This window comes from Oncorhynchus kisutch, linkage group LG30 (genome assembly GCF_002021735.2).
Source record: "Oncorhynchus kisutch isolate 150728-3 linkage group LG30, Okis_V2, whole genome shotgun sequence".
Classification (NCBI taxonomy): Eukaryota; Metazoa; Chordata; class Actinopteri; order Salmoniformes; family Salmonidae; genus Oncorhynchus; species Oncorhynchus kisutch.
Window position 1 is genome coordinate 13,136,835 of NC_034203.2, and position 18,406 is coordinate 13,155,240.

The 18,406-nt window shown below is 41.6% G+C and overlaps 1 protein-coding gene across 1 annotated transcript in view; it reads left to right on the forward strand.

The window, feature by feature from the left end:
• Nucleotides 1-17,952, forward strand: part of LOC109875125 (phospholipid phosphatase-related protein type 5-like) — a 63,952-nt gene extending 46,000 nt beyond the window's left edge. Inside the window, exons 5-6 of the mRNA XM_020467334.2 lie at nt 10,562-10,702; nt 16,779-17,952. Of these exons, the coding sequence (XP_020322923.1) occupies nt 10,562-10,702; nt 16,779-16,808 (171 nt within the window). The 3' untranslated portion in view covers nt 16,809-17,952. The remainder of the gene's footprint in view (nt 1-10,561; nt 10,703-16,778) is intronic.
• The last annotated feature ends 454 nt before the right edge of the window (nt 17,953-18,406 follow it).

Consider the following 18,406-nt stretch of genomic DNA (forward strand, 5'->3'; position numbering starts at 1 on the left):
AGAATCTTGTTGCTCATGGTCTGAAAGTAATTTAGGTGCCTTTTGGTAAACTCCAAGCAGGCTGTCATGTGCCATTTACTGAGGTGTGTCTTCTGTCTGGTCACTACCATAAAGGCCTGATTGGTGGAGTGCTGCAGAGACGGTTGTCCTTCTGGAAAGTTCTCCCATCTGCACAGAGGAATTCTGGTGCTCTGTCAGAGTAATCATCTGGTTCTTGGTCACCACCCTGAATAAGGCCCTTGCCTGATTACTCGGTTTGGCTGGGCGGCCAGCTCTAGGAATATTCTTGGCGGTTCCAAAGTTCTTCCATTTAAAAATGATGGAGGTGTTCTTCGGGACCTTCAATGCTGCAGACATTTTTTGGTACCCTTTCCCCTGTCTCGGAGCTGGACAATTTCTTCAATTATCATGGCTTGGTCGACTGTCGGACCTCATATAGACAGGTGTGTGCCTTTCTAAATCATGTCCAATCAATTGAATTTACCACAGGTGGATTCCAATCAAGTTGTAGAAACATCTCAAGGATGATCAATGGAAACAGGATGCACCGGAGCTCAATTTTGAGTCTCATAGCAAAGGGTCTGAATACTTATGTAAATAAGGTATTTCAGTTTTTTATTTGTACATTTAAAACAGTTGTTGCTTTGTCATTATGGGGTTTTGCATGTAGATTGATGATTTAATACATTTTAGAATAAGGCCGTAATGTAACAAAATGTGGAAAAAGTCAAGGGGTCTGAATACTTTCCGATTACACTGAATGTATTTTATTGGCTCTGCTGCTGTGGACACTTAGGGTAAGGAAAGCAATGTAATTTTGTAATTTGGGTGAACTATCCATTTAACAGTTTGTACTTTCAATCAATCACTGTGGGTGGGACTGTCAGGGGAGGGGGCAGGGTGTTTTTGAGTCACAGAGTTGTTAGGGTTTCAGACCTGTCAATCACTGTGGGTGGGACTTAGAGGAAGGCTGTAGATTAGTAGTCAAGTCAGAAAAACTAGTCTAGTCTACTATTTTAATTGAATTTATTGTAGCAAAATCTAATTCTAGTCTACACTTCAATTTAATGTATTGTGGCAAAAACCTAATAAAATCTTTTGTGTTCTCTCAAGTAAACATTGATTCCCTGTTGAGAAAAAATATAGAATCACAGGAAATGGTTTTAAAAATGCTAAATTTTCAGGGGGAGGACCCTCAGACCCCCCCGCCAGATACAAAGTCAGGCACCCATGAATAAACTTACAGGTATGATTCAGTGGAGGCTGCTGTCGCGGGGCGGACGGCTCATAATAATGTATCGAGCGGAGTAAATGGAATGTTATCAAACCATGTGTTTGTATTTGACACCATTCCAGTCATAATGCTCCAGCCATTACCACGAGCCCGTCCTCCCCAATTAAGGTGCCACCAACCTCCTGTGGTATGATTCCTTGTATCCTGATGACTAATATCCAATTGCTGGGAAAATAAACTTTGTGAACTCGAGTAAGGCTTCAATTACAGAAGGATATCAGGGAATGTTGTATCTTTGTTTATACAGACACATGGCTTACATACAATTCACTCGACTGTGCTTTGTAATTTTGCGTATGGATCGTATGGTGGCTTCTGATTAGGGTATGGTGGAAGGTGTATGCTTCCTCGTCAACAATTCCTTGTGTACCGAAGTTGAAAAACGTCTCGAGCTCCTGTTCACCTGACATGGAGTTTCTGATGCTACAATACCGACCCCACTATATGTCGAGGGAATTCACTTGTGTTATTATCACAGCTGTGTACATACCCCTACAAGCACACATCAAGGCCGCACTTAGTGAACTATATAAGCACATTAACCAGCAAGAATTGTCTCACCTGGAAGCAGTCTTGATTGCCGTGGGAGATTTTAACCAAGCAAATTGTAAACAAATGATTCCAAAGTATCACCAACATGTAAACTGCCACAACGAATGGAAACAACGTGCTGGACCATGTGTACGCAAACAGCCGTGATGTGTAAAACGCCATCCCCCACCCTCACTTCGGCCAATCAGATAGCGTCTCTCTGTTCCTTCTCCATGCCTACAAGCAGCAACTCAAGAGGGAGCCATCAATACAGAGAATAGTGAGGCGCTGGACATAGGAGGCAGACTCGATGCTTGCAGGACTGTTTTTGAAAATACTGATTGGAATATGCTCAAAGATTCCTCAACCCAGGATTCATCCATCGACATTGAGGAATATACATCGTCAGTCAAGGGCTTCATTAGGAAATGCGTTGATGATGATTTACCCACAATAACAATCTGGACATACCCCAACCAAAAAACCTGGATGAACTGAGAAATCCATACCTTGCTGAGAGCCCGTAGTTCAGAATTCAATGTCAGCAGAACGAACCCCGACGACTCTGTGTCGCGCAACGCGTAGAATGCAAGTAGGTAGGAGCCCCGCAAATCCACCTGTGGTGCACACACACATAGAGTATATGCATTCATGCTACACACAAATTACAACGACTGCTACCAGACTCGATTTGCTCATACTGCACAATTTAAACACTTGCCCTCCAATCCCTCCTTGTGTAAATATTGTACTATAAATTGTGCCTTCCTATATTATACTTATGCTAAAATGTCTATTCTATTCTACTCAGCCATTTACTTTATGTTCATATTTTTATTTTCTTATTTCTTATTGTTGTTGCATTGTCGAGAAGGAACCTGCAAGTAAGCATTTCGTTGGACAGTGTATACCATGTGTATCCTGTACATACGACTAATAACACTTGAAACATGATTGAAGCATGTTGGGGATCAGGCACTGTTGTGTCATCAGTAAACTTGATGATTGAGTTGGAGACGTGTCTGGCCACGCAGTCATGGGTGTACAGGAGGGGGCTGAGCACGCACCTTTGTGGGGCCCCCATGGCGAGGATCATCGTGGCGGAGGTGTTGTTGCCTACCTTTACCACCTGGGGTCGGCCAGTCAGGAAGTCCAGGATAGTTGCATAGGTCGGGCTTCAGACCCAGGGCCCCGAGCTTAGTGATGATCTTGAACAGGGAGAGGAAGTAGGGGGCTGAGCATGCACCCTTTTGGGGCACTGTGTTGAGGATCAGCTTGGCGGGAGTGTTGTTGCCTATCTTCACCACCTGGCGTCGGCCCGTCAGGAAGTCCAGGCCAGGTTGCACAGGGCGCGGTTCAGACAAAGGGCCCCGAGCTTAGTGATGAGCTTGAAGAACACTATGTTGTTGAAGGTGAGTGTTCAATCAATAAATGGTGTTCAATGGCGTTCAATCAAGAAATTGATAATAAAAACTTTTGCTAGACTTTTGACTGCTGAAAAAACATATATGTTATTGATTTATTGATTTATTGATCTAACCGAACACAGAGGGTGTTCTTTAATAGAATTCTCTTCAACATAATCCAGGTAGTGTCGGGCACACCCCAGGGCAGCTGTTTACTAATGACCTGTGTGTGTCTATGTATGCTGATGACTCAACATTATACACGTCCGCTACCACAGCAAGTTAAATCACAACAATACTTAACAAAGAGCTACAGTCAGTTTTAGAATGGGTGGCAAGTAATAAGCTAGTCCTAAATATTTCTAAAACTAAAACCATTGTATTTGGGACAAATCATTAACTAAACCCTAAACCTCAACTAAATCTTGTAATGAGTAATGTGGAAATTGAGCAACTGCTTCATGTCACCCTGGATTGTAAACTGTCATGGTCAAAACATATTGATGCAACGGTAGCTTCACTATCAACAAAACAAGTACTACAGGTCCTAGTTTTATTGCACCTGGACTACTGTCCAGTCATATGGTCAATTGCCACGGAGGGACACAGTAAAATTACAATTGGCCCAGAACAGAGCAGCACCTCTGGCCCTTAAATGTACACGGAGAGCTAACATCAATAACATGCATGTCAATCTCTCCTGGCTCCAAATAGAGAAGCGATTGACTGCATCACTGCTTGTCTTTTTGAGAGGTATTGACTTGTTGAAAGCACCGATCTGTCTGTTCAAACGGCTAGCACACCCATGCATACCCAACGAGACATGCCACCAGGGGTCTCTTCACAGTCCCCAAGTCCAGAACAGACTCTGGGAAACACACAGTACTACATAGAGCCATGACTACATGGAACTCTATTCCACATCAAGTAACTCAAGCAAGCAGTAAAATCAGATTTAAAAATCAGATAAAACTACACCTTATGGAACAACAAGGACAGGCACGCACACGCATATGCAAACATATTCTAAACACACTACACAGACGTACATTGTAATGTTGAAATATTATGGAATTATACATTTTGTATTGTAATTATGTAGTAGTAGAGTAGTGGTGTAATAATGTGTTGTATGATGTTAAATAAAGCAGTACATGTTGGTTGATGTAATTGCCTTAATCCTGTTTGGACATTGGCAGCAGCTAATGGGGATCCTTAATAAATACAAATGCAAATCTGTTGTCTTTTATCGTATTTTGGACCAGACTGAGGCATTCTCTTCACTTCCTATTGATCCTGCAGTGAGGATTCAACACCGTCGAATGTTTTCATAATTTATCTGCAGATAATCGGCAAAAAGCAGTAGCAGCCTACCAGTATGCACGTGCCACAAAACAATAATTAAGTGGATTTCAACTCATCGTTACCAGTTACATTACATAGGACGTGTAAATTCACTCACAGGAGATGAGGAAGAAGCATCATGCTCTCCTCCATAAATGGATTTGACTTCAGCCAACCACAGGGCACAAAAATAACACCGGTACCAAGAGGTGGAACAGAAAGCAGATTGAAAAACTGTACAAACCAGCAGTCTCCCTGTCATCATTCGCTTTGTGACTGACAGGTGCCTGTCCTACCAATAGATCAATGTAAGGTGCACATCGTTCATTCTAGCGGGAGAAGACTACGGATTTTTCTGACTAGCGAATTGAAACGTCTAAATGAAAAGAAACCTAGTTCATTTATGAAGTGGAAAAAGTAACCAGCTTACAATGACTCTGTTATTGTCTATTTAGCCGACGGGCCAGCACTTATGGAAACACTAGGTTTTCCCCCTAGTATGGCTGGATAATTGGCTCAGATGAACACAGTAGGGCCATGTGGATCTGTTGTGTTTAGTATAGGGAAAGTGACTGAGCTCTATGAGTGGGCTCCTTTTGATATCTCTGCAATACACGTATTAGTTGGTATATCTCTTGCTGGAGCGAGTATGAACACCGTTAAATTTCCTTGAGTTTCTCGGATTTCAGAGCACTAGTCTATGGAGAAATCTTGCTTAATTGGTTGTGCATACAAATTGGGTGTGGAAACATTAGTGCAAAGTTGCTGCTCATGGCATGTTTATCCTCAACAACTCTAAATTACTACTAGCACAAAGATCATCCATTTCTGACAGGATAGGTGGAGAGTTGTAGTGTATCCCTGGGTAGAGGAGAGGTGGAGGGTTGTGCTACTGTGCGTCCCAAATGGCACCCTATTCCCTATGTAGTGCACCACTTTTCTAACGGCCCTTGTCAAAAGTAGTGCACTATGTAGGGAATAGGGTGCCATTTGGGACACAGTCTAGTATGACCTAGTTAACAAGAATGGGGAAAGGTGGGAAAGGACCCAGCAGGAGATATCGGAGATCAAACCACCGTATAACAGGCGAGCAGGCGCACATCACGCATCATCAGCAAGAAAGCACAGTGCCTAACAGAAAACAGCAGGGTGCCTGGGCCATGGGTGTGTGTGTGTGTGTGTGTGTGTGTGTGTGTGTGTGTGTGTGTGTGTGTGTGTGTGTGTGTGTGTGTGTGTGTGTGTGTGTGTGTGTGTGAGTGAGTGAGCGTGTGTGTGTGAAAACCGCAGGGTGCCTGGGCCATGGGGTAAAGGTGTGTGTGTGCAGGTTTACTTGCATCCATGTCTGTGTCTTGTGTGTGACTGCATGTTTTTCCCCCTAAAGTGTTATAGAGTACATGAACCTATAACGACAGAATGCTATTTCCTGGATGTATTCACAACATGTGTATGTGTCTCACGTTAAGTCAAATATGTCTTTTACCTTTGATGTGCCCTACATTTGTCAATTCTCTGTACGCCTGTGCCCTGCTTGTGTTATTCACTCTCACATGCAGTGTTCAGTCATGCATGTGTATATAATTTTGTGCCGTGGCGTAAGATTACAACTTGCGCACAAACTATTATTACTACATTGCAATTTCATAACATACCATATCTGAAGCGGAAGTATACTGACCCATATACTGAAAAGAAGTACCACACATACGGTATTATTTATTGTTGGGATATAAGTCAACAAATGACTGCAGGGCCTTTTGGCCTTGTAATGGTAATGGGAGAGTCCCTCTAGATCAGTAGTCACCAACCTTTTCTGAGTCAAGATCACTTTCTGAGTCCAAAAGCAAGGCAGGATCTATTAAACATTACTTGAAAAAACATAAGCCAATGCAACATTAACTTGTTAAAAAAACATTCTGTAGCAATGAGGTTTGCACAGTAGGCTATAGGCCCAATACATTATTACCGCATACTGACTTTGCTTGAATTGACTTGCCAATGTTGTTCTTCTCAGAGCATTTTGACATTACACTGAACAAAAATATAAATGCTACATGTAACGTATTGGTCCCATGTTGCATGAGCTGAAATAAAAGATCCCAGAAATTTTCCATATGCACAAAAAGCTTCTTTATTTCACATTTTGTGTACAAATTTGTTTACATCCGTGTTAGTGAGCGTTTAGTGACCAAGATAATCCATCCACCTGACAGGTGTGGCATATCTAGAAGCTGATTCAACAGCATGATCATTACACAGGTGCACCTTGTGCTGGGGACAATATAAAGCCACTCTAAAATCTGCAGTTTTGTCACACAACACAATGCCACAGATGTCTCAAGTTTGAGAGAGTGTGCAATTGGCATGCTGACTGCAGGAATGTCCAGAGCTGTTTTTTTGTGTGTTTTTTTTCACCTTTATTTAACCAGGTAGGCTAGTTGAGAACAAGTTCTCATGTGCAACTGCGACCTGGCCAAGATAAAGCATAGCAGTGTGAACAGACAACACAGAGTTACACATGGAGTAAACAATTAACAAGTCAATAACACAGTAGAAAAAAAAGGGGAGTCTATATACATTGTGTGCAAAAAGGCATGAGGAGGTAGGCGAATAATTACAATTTTGCAGATTAACACTGGGGTGATAAATGATCAGATGGTTGTTCGTGTCTGTTTATTTACCACCACAGACGGACGCTGGCGCTAAGACCGCACTGAGTCAGCTGTATAAGGAAATAAGCAAACAAGAAACCGCTCACCCAAAGGCAGCGCTCCTAGTGGCCGGGGACTTTAATGCAGGGAAACTTAAATCAGTTTTACCTAATTTCTATCAGCATGTTAAAAGCGCAACCAGAGGGAAAAAAATTCTAGATCACCTTTACTCCACACACAGAGATGTGTACAAAGCTCTCCCTCGCCCTCCATTTGGCAAATCTGACCATAATTCTATCCTCTTGATTCCTGCTTACAAGCAAAAGTTAAAGCAGGAAGCACCAGTGACTGTCTATAAAAAAGTGGTCAGATGAAGCAGATGCTAAACTAAAGGACTGTTTTGCTAGCACAGACTGGAATATGTTCCAGGATTCTTCCGATGGCAATGTGGAGTACACCACATCAGTCACTGGCTTTGTCAATAAGTGCATCGAGGATGTAGTCCCCACAATGATTGTACGTACATACCCCAACCAGAAGCCATGGATTACAGGGAACATTCGCACTGAGCTAAAGGGTAGAGCTGCCGCTTTCAAGGTGTGGGACTCTAACCCGGAAGCTTATAAGAAATCCTGCTATCGTACTACACTGGCTCCAACGCTCGTAGGATGTGGCAGGGCCTGCAAACAATTACAGACTACAATGGGAAGCTCAGCCACGAGCTGCCCAGTGACACGAGCCTACCAGACGAGCTAAATACATTCTATGCTTGCTTCGAGGTCAGCAACACTCAGGCATCGATGAGAGTATCAGATGTTCTGTGTGATCCCGCTCTCTGTAACCAACATGAGTAAGACCTTTAAACAGGTCAACAGTCACAAAGCCGCTGGGCTAGACGGATTGCCAGGACTTGTGCTCCGAAGCATGTGCTGACCAACTGGCAGGTGTCTTCACTGACATTTTCAACATGTCCCTGATTGAGTCTGTAATACCAACATGCTTCAAGCAGACCACCATAGTCCCTGTGCCGAATAGCACTAAGGTAACCTGCCTAAATGATTACAGACTTGTAGCACTCATGACCATAGCCATGAAGTGCTTTGAAATGCTGGTAATGGCTCAAATTAACACCATTATCCCAGAAACCCTGGACCCACTCCAATTTGCATACCGCTCAAACAGATCCACAGATGATGCAATCTCTATTGCACTCCACACTGCCCTTTCCCACCTGGACTAAAGGAACACCTACGTGAGAATGCTACTCATTGACTACAGCTCAACGTTCAACACCATAGTGCCCTCAAAGTTCATCACTAAGCTAAGGATCCTGGGACTAAACACGTCCCTCTGCATCTGGATCCTTGACTTCTTGACGGGCCGCCCCCAGGTGGTGAGGGTAGGTAGCAACACATCTTCCACGCTGATCCTCAACACTGGAGCTCCTCAGGGTTGCGTACTCAGTCCCATCCTGTACTCCTTGTTCACCCATGACTGCATGGCCAAGCATTGTTCCGACACCATCATTAAGTTTGTAGACTACACAACATTGGTAGACCTGATCACCGACAACAAAGAGACAGCATATAGGGAGGAGGTCAGAGACCTGGCCGTGTGGTGCCAGAATAACAACCTTTCCCTCAACGTATTCATACCAAAGGAGATGATTGTGGACTACAGGAAAAGGAGGACCGAGCACACCCCATTCTCATCGACAGGGCTATAGTGGAGCAGGTTGAGAGCTTCATGTTCCTTGGTGTCCACATCACCATCAAACTAGAATGGTTCAAACACACCAAGACAGTCGTGAAGAGGGCACGACAAAACCTATTCTCTCTCAGGAGACTGAAAAGATTTGACATGGGTCCTCAGATTCTCAAAAGGTTCGACAGCTGCAACATAGAGAACATCCTGGACGCATCACTGCTTGGTACAGCAACTATTCGACCTCCGACCACAAGGCACTACAGAGGGTGCTGCATACGGCCCAGTAGATCACTGAGCTAAGCTGTCTGCCATCCAGGACCTCTATACCAGGCGGTGTCAGAGGAAGGCCCTACAAATTGTCAAAGACCCCAGCCACCCCAGTCATAGACTGTTCTCTCTGCTACCGCATGGCAAGCTGTACCGGAGTGCAAAGTCTAGGACCAAAAGGCTTCTCAACAGCTTTCACCCCCAAGCCATAAGACTCCTGAACAGGTAGTCAAATGGCTACCCAAACTATTTGCATTAACATTAATAATAGTTTATTTTAAAATGACCAGAGGAAATGAAATATTCCTCAATATTAAAAAATACACAAGCCGCTAAAGAGAACCTTGCAAGCTTATCGAAACGCTTTTCTATACTCATTCATTGCAGCTGCAGTGCTGGTTGTAGCGTGAGTGGAAGTAGTGAGAACACACATTTAAGACTTGTAAAAGTGTTGAATAAAATGTTGATAGTGCTGAATAACAACTTAAACATGAATTTACTTTTAAAAACAGCAGCTCTTTGCTGTATTCACTGTCTCTCTCTAGTCATGGTTTTAAACGTTTGGAAATCTCACAGTATCAACTTTGCAGTGGCTTTGTTTTATGTCTCTGGCAAGAGGAAACTGCAGACACAGTGATCTGAACCATCTGATTGGCCAGCGATAGGCCTATAGGTGCACTTGCTCTCTGGGCCTGCCGGGTATGAAGAGTTCTACCTTCAGACACATTAAATGGTTCAAAATAGGAACACTTTGCCTTCTTGGCGCTAGTGCTGCTGAATCATGTGCACCTACCACCAACAGCACTAAACAAAGAAAGAATTATAGGAACGCAAGGCTTTATCGTTTTTTCCCCCGTTTTTTTTACAGAAATGTTTGGTAAACGACTACAAATGCCTTAGAGATTGAACAGGTTGTTGACCACGATCGACTGGTTGGTGACCACTGCTCTAGATGATCATTGTTTTCTGAGTTGCATTTCTCCTCCATCTGAACATTGCCTTAGATAGACGTCTCACAAAAAAAGCTAATTTGTGCTCTGCTAATGGATGAAACTCCTTGAATTCATGTTTTTGGGCAACAAGCCATGCGATTCCTTTATAATAGAAAAAAATACTTACATAACCCATACTAACATAACCCATGTTATGAGAAGTGAAAGGCACTCTGCCAGGCACTCAGCTCTGCAAAAACACCACAGAGCCTCTATTTCCATCTCAGCCTAACTAACTTACTAAGTCTCCCACTCCTTCTCCTCTCTCTCACATCTCTATTTCTTCTTTCTTTCCGTCTCCCTCTTCCACGCATGTCTATCCCCCCTATCTATTTTCCTTTGTCTGCCCCGTGACCGTGGCTGTGAGTGCAGGTTCTAGGGGTGGTGCAGAACTTCAAAGGGAAGACCCTGCTGAACGAGATCCCACCGGAGGAGAGAGTGGTCGGCAGTGTTCCTATGATGGGCCAGCCCCGCATCATGGACAACACCATGGAGAAGTACATAGCCTCACAGGTATTGTCAGCTACACTTCACTGCAGTAGGCTAAATACAATATAATGTGTTTTTGCTTGGAACAGGTTTCTAGAGTACCTTGTTTGTCAGCCTCAGTCCATTCTGGTGTGTCCACCATACAGAAAGACACATCAGAAACAGTATATCCTTCATTATCTGTATAGAAAGATCATTTTCCCTCCCTCATGATGCCATCTATTTTGTGAAGTGCACCAGTCCCTCCTGCAGCAAAGCACCCCCACATCATGATGCTGCCACCCCGTGCTTCACAGTTGGGATGGTGTTCTTCGGCTTGAAAGCCTCCCCCTTTTTCCTCCAAACATAACGATGGTCATTATGGCCAAACAGTTCTATTTTTGTTTCATCAGACCAGAGAACCTTTCTCCAAAAAGTACGATCTTTGTCCCCATGTGCAGTTGCAAACCGTAGTCTGTCTGTTTTTTATGGCTGTTTTAGAGCAGTGGCTTCTTCCTTTCTGAGCGGCCTTTCAGGTTATGTCGATATAGGACTCGTTTTACTGTGGCTATAGATACTTTTGTACCTGTTTCCTCCAGCATCTTCACAAGGTCCTTTGCTGTTGTTCTGGGATTGATTTGCACATTTCGCACCAAAGTACGTTCAACTCTAGGAGACAGAATTCGTCTCCTTCCTGAGGGGTATGACGGCTGCGTGATGCCATGGTGTTTATACTTGCATACTATTGTTTGTACAGATGAACATGGTACCTTCAGGTGGAGGTCTACTATTTTTTTCTGAGGTCTTGGCTGATTTCTTTTGATTTTCCCATGATGTCAAGCAAAGAGGCACTGAGTTTGAAGGTAGGCCTTGAAATACATCCACAGGTACACCTCCAATTGGCTCAAATGATGTCAATCAGCCTATCAGAAGATTCTAAAGCCATCACATCATTTTCTGGAATTTTCGAAGCTGTTTAATGGCACAGTCAACTTAGTGTATGTAAACTTCGGATCCACTGGAATTGTGATACAGTGAATTATAAGTGAAATAATCTGTCTTTAAACGATTGTTGGAAAAATTACTTGTGTTATGCACAAAGTATTGTGGAGTGGTTGAAAAACTTGTTTTAATGACTCCAACATAAGTGTATGTAATCTTCCGACTTCAACTGTATGTGTTGACTGAATATAAGCTAAATAATCAAGTTGATGGTGCAGTCATATAGCCTCGGCACCTACATAAAGCTGAGTGACTCACTCATTCATAGCTTTGGAACAAAATAAATAAGTACCAACATTCTTTCTGATAGACTTTAATAAAGAAATGTTTTGGTTATCCTGACCTGGACACCATGTATTATAATAGTCCACTATGCACTATTAGCAGGAAAATAGACTCTTTACAGTATTTTGATACTTTGTGCCTCCCAAGTTGCGATGCGGTCTAAGACACTGCATCGCAGTGCAAACTGCGTTTCGAAAGATGCTGGTTCGATACCCGTCCCGTCCCGACCGCAACCGGGAGACCCATGAGGTGACTTTGGGCTTTTGGTTTCATCTCCCTCTAAAAACAGAAAGAAATAATTCTAAATAACAAACTGGCTTTATTTACAAATTAGTAAGAATATCTCACCCCACGTTCAAGAATGGCCTTTTTCTCACTCACTTTAGGTTATTTGAAATCTCCAAAATATTGTTATTTTTTAAACAAAGCGATTATTATTATCATTCTTAATTAATTTAGAATGATATAAAGCCCCTTAGATATTCTCACAGATCCGATTTGCTCTAAAGAAAAATGCCCCTTAGATATTAATTTAGAATCCTCCAATCATCTAAATCTAATTATTGGCGGAGAGTCACGTCATTGAAAAAAGTATTTTTCAATATACTGTAGGCCTACCGTCGGCGACATGAGTCTCATTAGTGTTGAAAAGCATATTAAGTTAGAAGCAATAGGATTTGAAGCAATAGCCTACCCGCTGTGGTCAACTATTTCAGCACCGTTGGGGACTGGTCTTGATAAATCAATGAGATTTGTATTTTCACTGAATTTCCATTTGGGTATTGGTTAGACTACAATTAGGATGTGGAAATGTTATGCTCTTAGTACTGTAGCCTACTCCCGACTGTCACGTAGTACAGTGCCATATTTTCCTAACGGAAACACTGAGGGTTTCGTTTTTCTTGGAATAGAAACACTATAATATTAATTAAATTAAGCTACATTTCTTAAAATCAATCCCATATACTATGTTATTACAAAAAAAGGTTTTAAATTCTCTAGTACAGCCACTATTGAAGGCTATCAAATGCTTCTCAAACATATCCTCTGGTGGTCAAGCTAGCACTAACTAGCATTAATGGTAACAATGGCTGACAATTAAATAACTTGCCATAGATCTCTGCGGCAGCCTGCAAGATGTGCTGCAGTATGAAGCACACCTTACAGGAAGAACCACTGCACTTTGAATGCGCTGAGGGGCTTGTTAAAGTGCAGTGTCTCTCCACATACACACACACACCTGCATGCACACACACACACACACACACACACACACACACACACACACACACACACACACACACACACACACACACACACACACACACACACACACACACACACACAAACAAAGTGGGAAAAGTAGCATGAGGCTAGCACACTGTACAGCTCCTGGGTTGCCTCTATAAGCATAATACAGTAGCATTGCTCCTGAAGATTAATGATGTAGCCTTTGCAGAACCTATAGCGAGGGGAATGCAAGGTCATGCATTACAGGGACATACAGTATGTCACCGGCCCCCTTGGAAATTTTGATGAAGTGCCTTATGGAGACCCTGTGCTCCCCCTATTTGAAATCACAATGAGTCCAGGGGAAGTTACATTGGGCCATTCATCAACGCAAAGGAGGATGACCACATCTCATTAGATTGAGGTGTGTGAGGTGAATAAGAACGAGGAGATGTGGAGAGGTGTGTTTGTGTTTGCGTTCATGCATGCATGCGTGTGAGGTAGATGAGCAAAGCATTAATGGCAAGAATAGTCAAATATGTAGTAGTTGAGGTTTGAGGGACTATATGTACCTTAGAAATCTAAAAACACCCAGTGGAAACCTAAACTGCTGTATGGATTCACTCATTGCACAGTTTAGTGTAGCAGCAGGGAGACTGTAGCTAAATGCATTTCCACACTAAATGCATTGCCACACACAACATCAACATGGCCATAGGCCATCTTCAAACTCAGTACAGAATCTGACCCAAATAAATCTGACACATTAGGATGCGTTAGAAAACCTTTTGGATCCAGGCTCACTGCTCGTTTTGACTGCCTGGCTGCCTGCTTCAGTGTTCATAGATTTTAAGGGAGGTCAATTAAACACGCATACACCATCCCATAATTAAGCCAGTAGTTAGTAGTGAAGGATATCATGCCTTGCTAAGTAAGAAAGAATGAAAAATAATATACAATTATTATTTTAAAAGGCATTTTCCCAATTGATACTATTGGTGTATATAGGATACATTAATTCATCTGAAAACAATAACTAAAGCTAAGTTATTATAAAAATGTATAATTCATGTTGTGGAACACGTAACCCCATCCATCTACAAGCACTGTGTATTTCCAGTAGCTTGTAAGTTTTCAGTGTCAGGCCAGCAGTTCTGTTCTTCTCTCCTGACAGTTACAGTTGAAGTCGGAAGTTTACATACACTTATGTTGGAGTCATTAAATCTAATTTTTCAACCACTCCACAAATTTCTTGTTAGCAAACTATAGTTTTGTCAAGTTGGTTAGGACATCTACTTTATGCATGACACAAGTCATTTTTCCAACAGTTGTTTACAGACAGATTTATTTCACTTATAATTCACTGGATCACAATTCCAGTGGGTCAGAAGTTTAATTACCCTAAGTTTACTGTGCCTTTAAACAGCTTGGAAAATTCCAGAAAATGATGTGGTCTTTAGAAGCTTCTGATAGGCTTATTGTCATCATTTGAGTCAATTGGAGGTGTATCTGTAGATGTATTTCAATGCCTACCTTCAAACTCAGTGTCTTTTTGCTTGACATCATGGGAAAATCAAAAGAAATCAGCCAAGACCTCAGAAAAATAATGGTAGACCTCCACGGTAGACATGGTTCATCATTGGGAGAAATTTCCAAACGCCTGAAGGTACCACGTTCATCTGTACAAACAATAGTACGCAAGTATAAACACCACAGGACAACGCAGCCGTCACACCGCTCAGGAAGGAGACATGTTCTTTCTCCTAGAGATTAACGTACTTTAGTGCGAAAAGTGCAAATCAATCCCAGAACAACAGCAAAGGACCTTATGAAAATGCTGGAGGACACAGGTACAAAAGTATCTATATCCACAGTAAAACGAGTCCTATATTGACATAGCCTGAAAGGCCACTCAGCAAGGAAGAAGCCACTGCTCCAAAACAGCCATTAAAAAAGCCAGACTACGGTTTGCAACTGCACATGGGTACAAAGATCGTACTTTTTGGAGAAATGTCCTCTGGTCTGATGAAACAAAAATAGAACTGTTTGGCCATACTGACCATCGTTATGTTTGGAGGAAAAAGAGAGAGGCTTGCAGGCTGAAGAACACCATCCCAACTGTGAATCACGGGGTGGCAGCATCATGTTGTGGTGGTGCTTTGCTGCAGGAGGGACTGGTGCACTACACAAAGTAGATGGCATCATGAGGTAGGAAAATTATGTTGATATATTGAAGCAACATCTCAAGACATCAGTCAGGAAGTTAAAGCTTGGTTGCAAATGGGTCTTCCAAATGGACAATGACCCCAAGCATACTTGCAAAGTCAAGGTATTGGAGTGGCCATCACAAAGCCCTGATCTAAATCCTATAGACAATTTGTGGGCAGAATAGAAAAAGCGTGTGCGAGTAAGGAGGCCTACACACCTGACTCAGTTACACCAGCTTGGTCAGGAGGAATGGGCCAAAATTCACCCAACTTATTGTTGGAAGCTTGTGGAAGGCTACCGTAAACGTTTGACCCAAGTTAAACAATTTAGAGGCAATGCTACCAAATACTAATTGAGTGTATGTAAACTTCTGACCCACTGGGAATGTGATGATAGAAATAAAATCTGAAATAAATCATTCTCTCTACTATTTTTCTGACATTTCATATTCTTAAAATAAAGTGGTGATCCTAACTGACCTAAAATAGGGAATTTGTACAAAGATGAATTGTCAGGAATTGTGGAAAACTGATTTTAAATGTATTTGTCTAAGGTGTATGTAAACTTCCGACTTCAACTGTATATCTTAAGAATATCATGGAATATAATTGAACATTTTCATTTCTCTTAGAATAAAAACCTTAGTGTAACAACAGTTTTAGTAAGTAATACTGACGAGTAGGGTGTGTGCATGCAGGACAGAGGAATAGCAATTCTTACACTATTGTTCTAAATTCAATCACCTTCTTCATCCTCATCATTCAGTTCATTGAAATTGCAAGTCGTGCAGTTAGAGACACAGTAGCGCCTTGGGACCCAAAAGCATAACCAGTGCTCTAACTCCCCATTGCGCTGACCTGGAGAAATGAAGCAGTGACGCAGGGTACCGTACTAATCCACAAATTACCTCTATGTCCCACAGCATAATCTGAAATCTTTTAGTTGAGCAACCACTGTTGAGGCAACCCAAGAGCTGTACACTGTGCTACCCTCATGCTACTTGGCCCACTTTGTGTGTGTTGTTTGTGTCTGTGTGTGTGTGCGTTTACATTTTGTGTGTGTGCATGCGTGTGTGGACTGTCAGCCTAACAAGCCCCTCAGCGCAATCAAAGCAACTGACTCATTAGCTCGAGGTTATGTAAGGGTCGTTATATAATTAAAATACGGAAAGCAAGAGATGTTGGGGACCAAGATGTCACAGGACTGATACTGTATCTTGACTGTGCTAATTTGTGTTTTTTTTTATATCAAGATCGCAAATATCATAATAGTTCCTTTATGGAGTTACTAATCTTGGGATGTATTGAATGCAGAGAATGTCTTGAATATTAAATATACTGAATCATTGACGACAATTTTTTGTTCTGTTTCTTCTTTTGCTTCTTCTTTCCTTTAGAATTCTAATACTTTCGCCGAGGTCACATGACTATGAATGTGTCACCTGACACGCAGTTGGATGTGGTTGCTGCTCACTGCCATGGTCGCCAGAGGGCAACACAGATCCTGAAGATGAAATCTATGTATAACAGGGTTGTGGTCAGTTGCATTTAGTGAATTCTGGAAGTAAACTGAAATTGCAATTCAATAATTGAAAAAAAGGCATCTGTTTTCAAGACTTCTCAATAAAAAAGTTGTTTTCCATTATTCTATTTTAAATTCAAATCACTTCAAGAATTGACTTCAATTCAAATTGACCCCAACCTTGATCTATACAGTATGACCCGATTTCCAAATCAAACATCCTTTAGCTTGACTTTTTTTTTGCTCTCCAATCAATATGTTCCCTCCTTCTGTTCTTCGCCTGACGAATGGTGTTCATTGATCATTGATTTCCCAAAAAGTATTCCTTATTTGTATATACTATAAGTTACTGTATCAAAAACGTCTCATATATGTGTGTGTATATATATATATATATATATATATATATATATATATATATATATATATATGTATTGTACGGCATTTTAATTTAATTTCCTTCAATGTCAACGATCATGAATCCTAGCCAACAGCGTAAACGTGTATAATGTGTTTTCTATCATGGCTGTGTATTACTTTTTATGTGCTTGCTTGTGAAAGTGCAATCCAAGCTGTATGTTGTCAGAGCCAATCTGTATGGGCTTACTTCTGTCTAGATTTGACCAACCAGACCTGAGAGAATGAAGAGCCAAAGATCATTGACATTTTATATAGGCTTTGGTAGTTTTCAGAGAAATCCATGAATGAATTGTGTCCCTCTTACGATTAGCTCGAAATACATGGGCATTTAGGTGTGCAACTATGCGACTGTGTGTGCATATGTGCATGGAGCCGTAAAAGTGTGTCCGTGTGTGTGTGCTTGATAAACCTTTGAACATAATTTTCTCTTAGGGATTGAAGGATGTTGCTTAGGGCTTGCCAGACAATCAACAACCATACTATGACCACGGTCAGGCAACAGAGCCAGTGCGGAAATAATATGGAAATAAAGAGATGTTTTTTCATTTCTCGGGTTTCATTCCTCCTATTTCATTGTGTTGCAAAAGCATGGATCTATACTGTTTGTTGATATGTCAGATACCTGTTAAGCACAATATGGAGTCAGGCCAGCAATGATACTCATAGTTGATGCACGACCAGACTTCAGTTTCCCAAATGCATTATGGGTAAAGTTGTTTTTATACCACCACAATTTGATGAAAACCCCTGTCATATGTTAATCTCCAAGATGACATTTTTACACTGTTGTACTGTACGTGGCTGTACTGTTTACCGTGTACTGTCTGAATGGTATGTCGTACTGTATGACCCCTAACAGTCTCAGACCTAGAGGGTTGTACTATTCATGTGCAGTTAGAAAAGGTTTCTATACATGTACAATTTGATGGCATGGTTTTTATACTTTTAACATCTCATTATTTACTTTGTCTTCGTTTTTATAGAAAATGTAGGGGGCATTTGAATGATTCTGGAGATGTTGTTCACTCTCAACCATTTCGTTACTTAAAAAATATGTAAATATATGAATTATAATATATAATA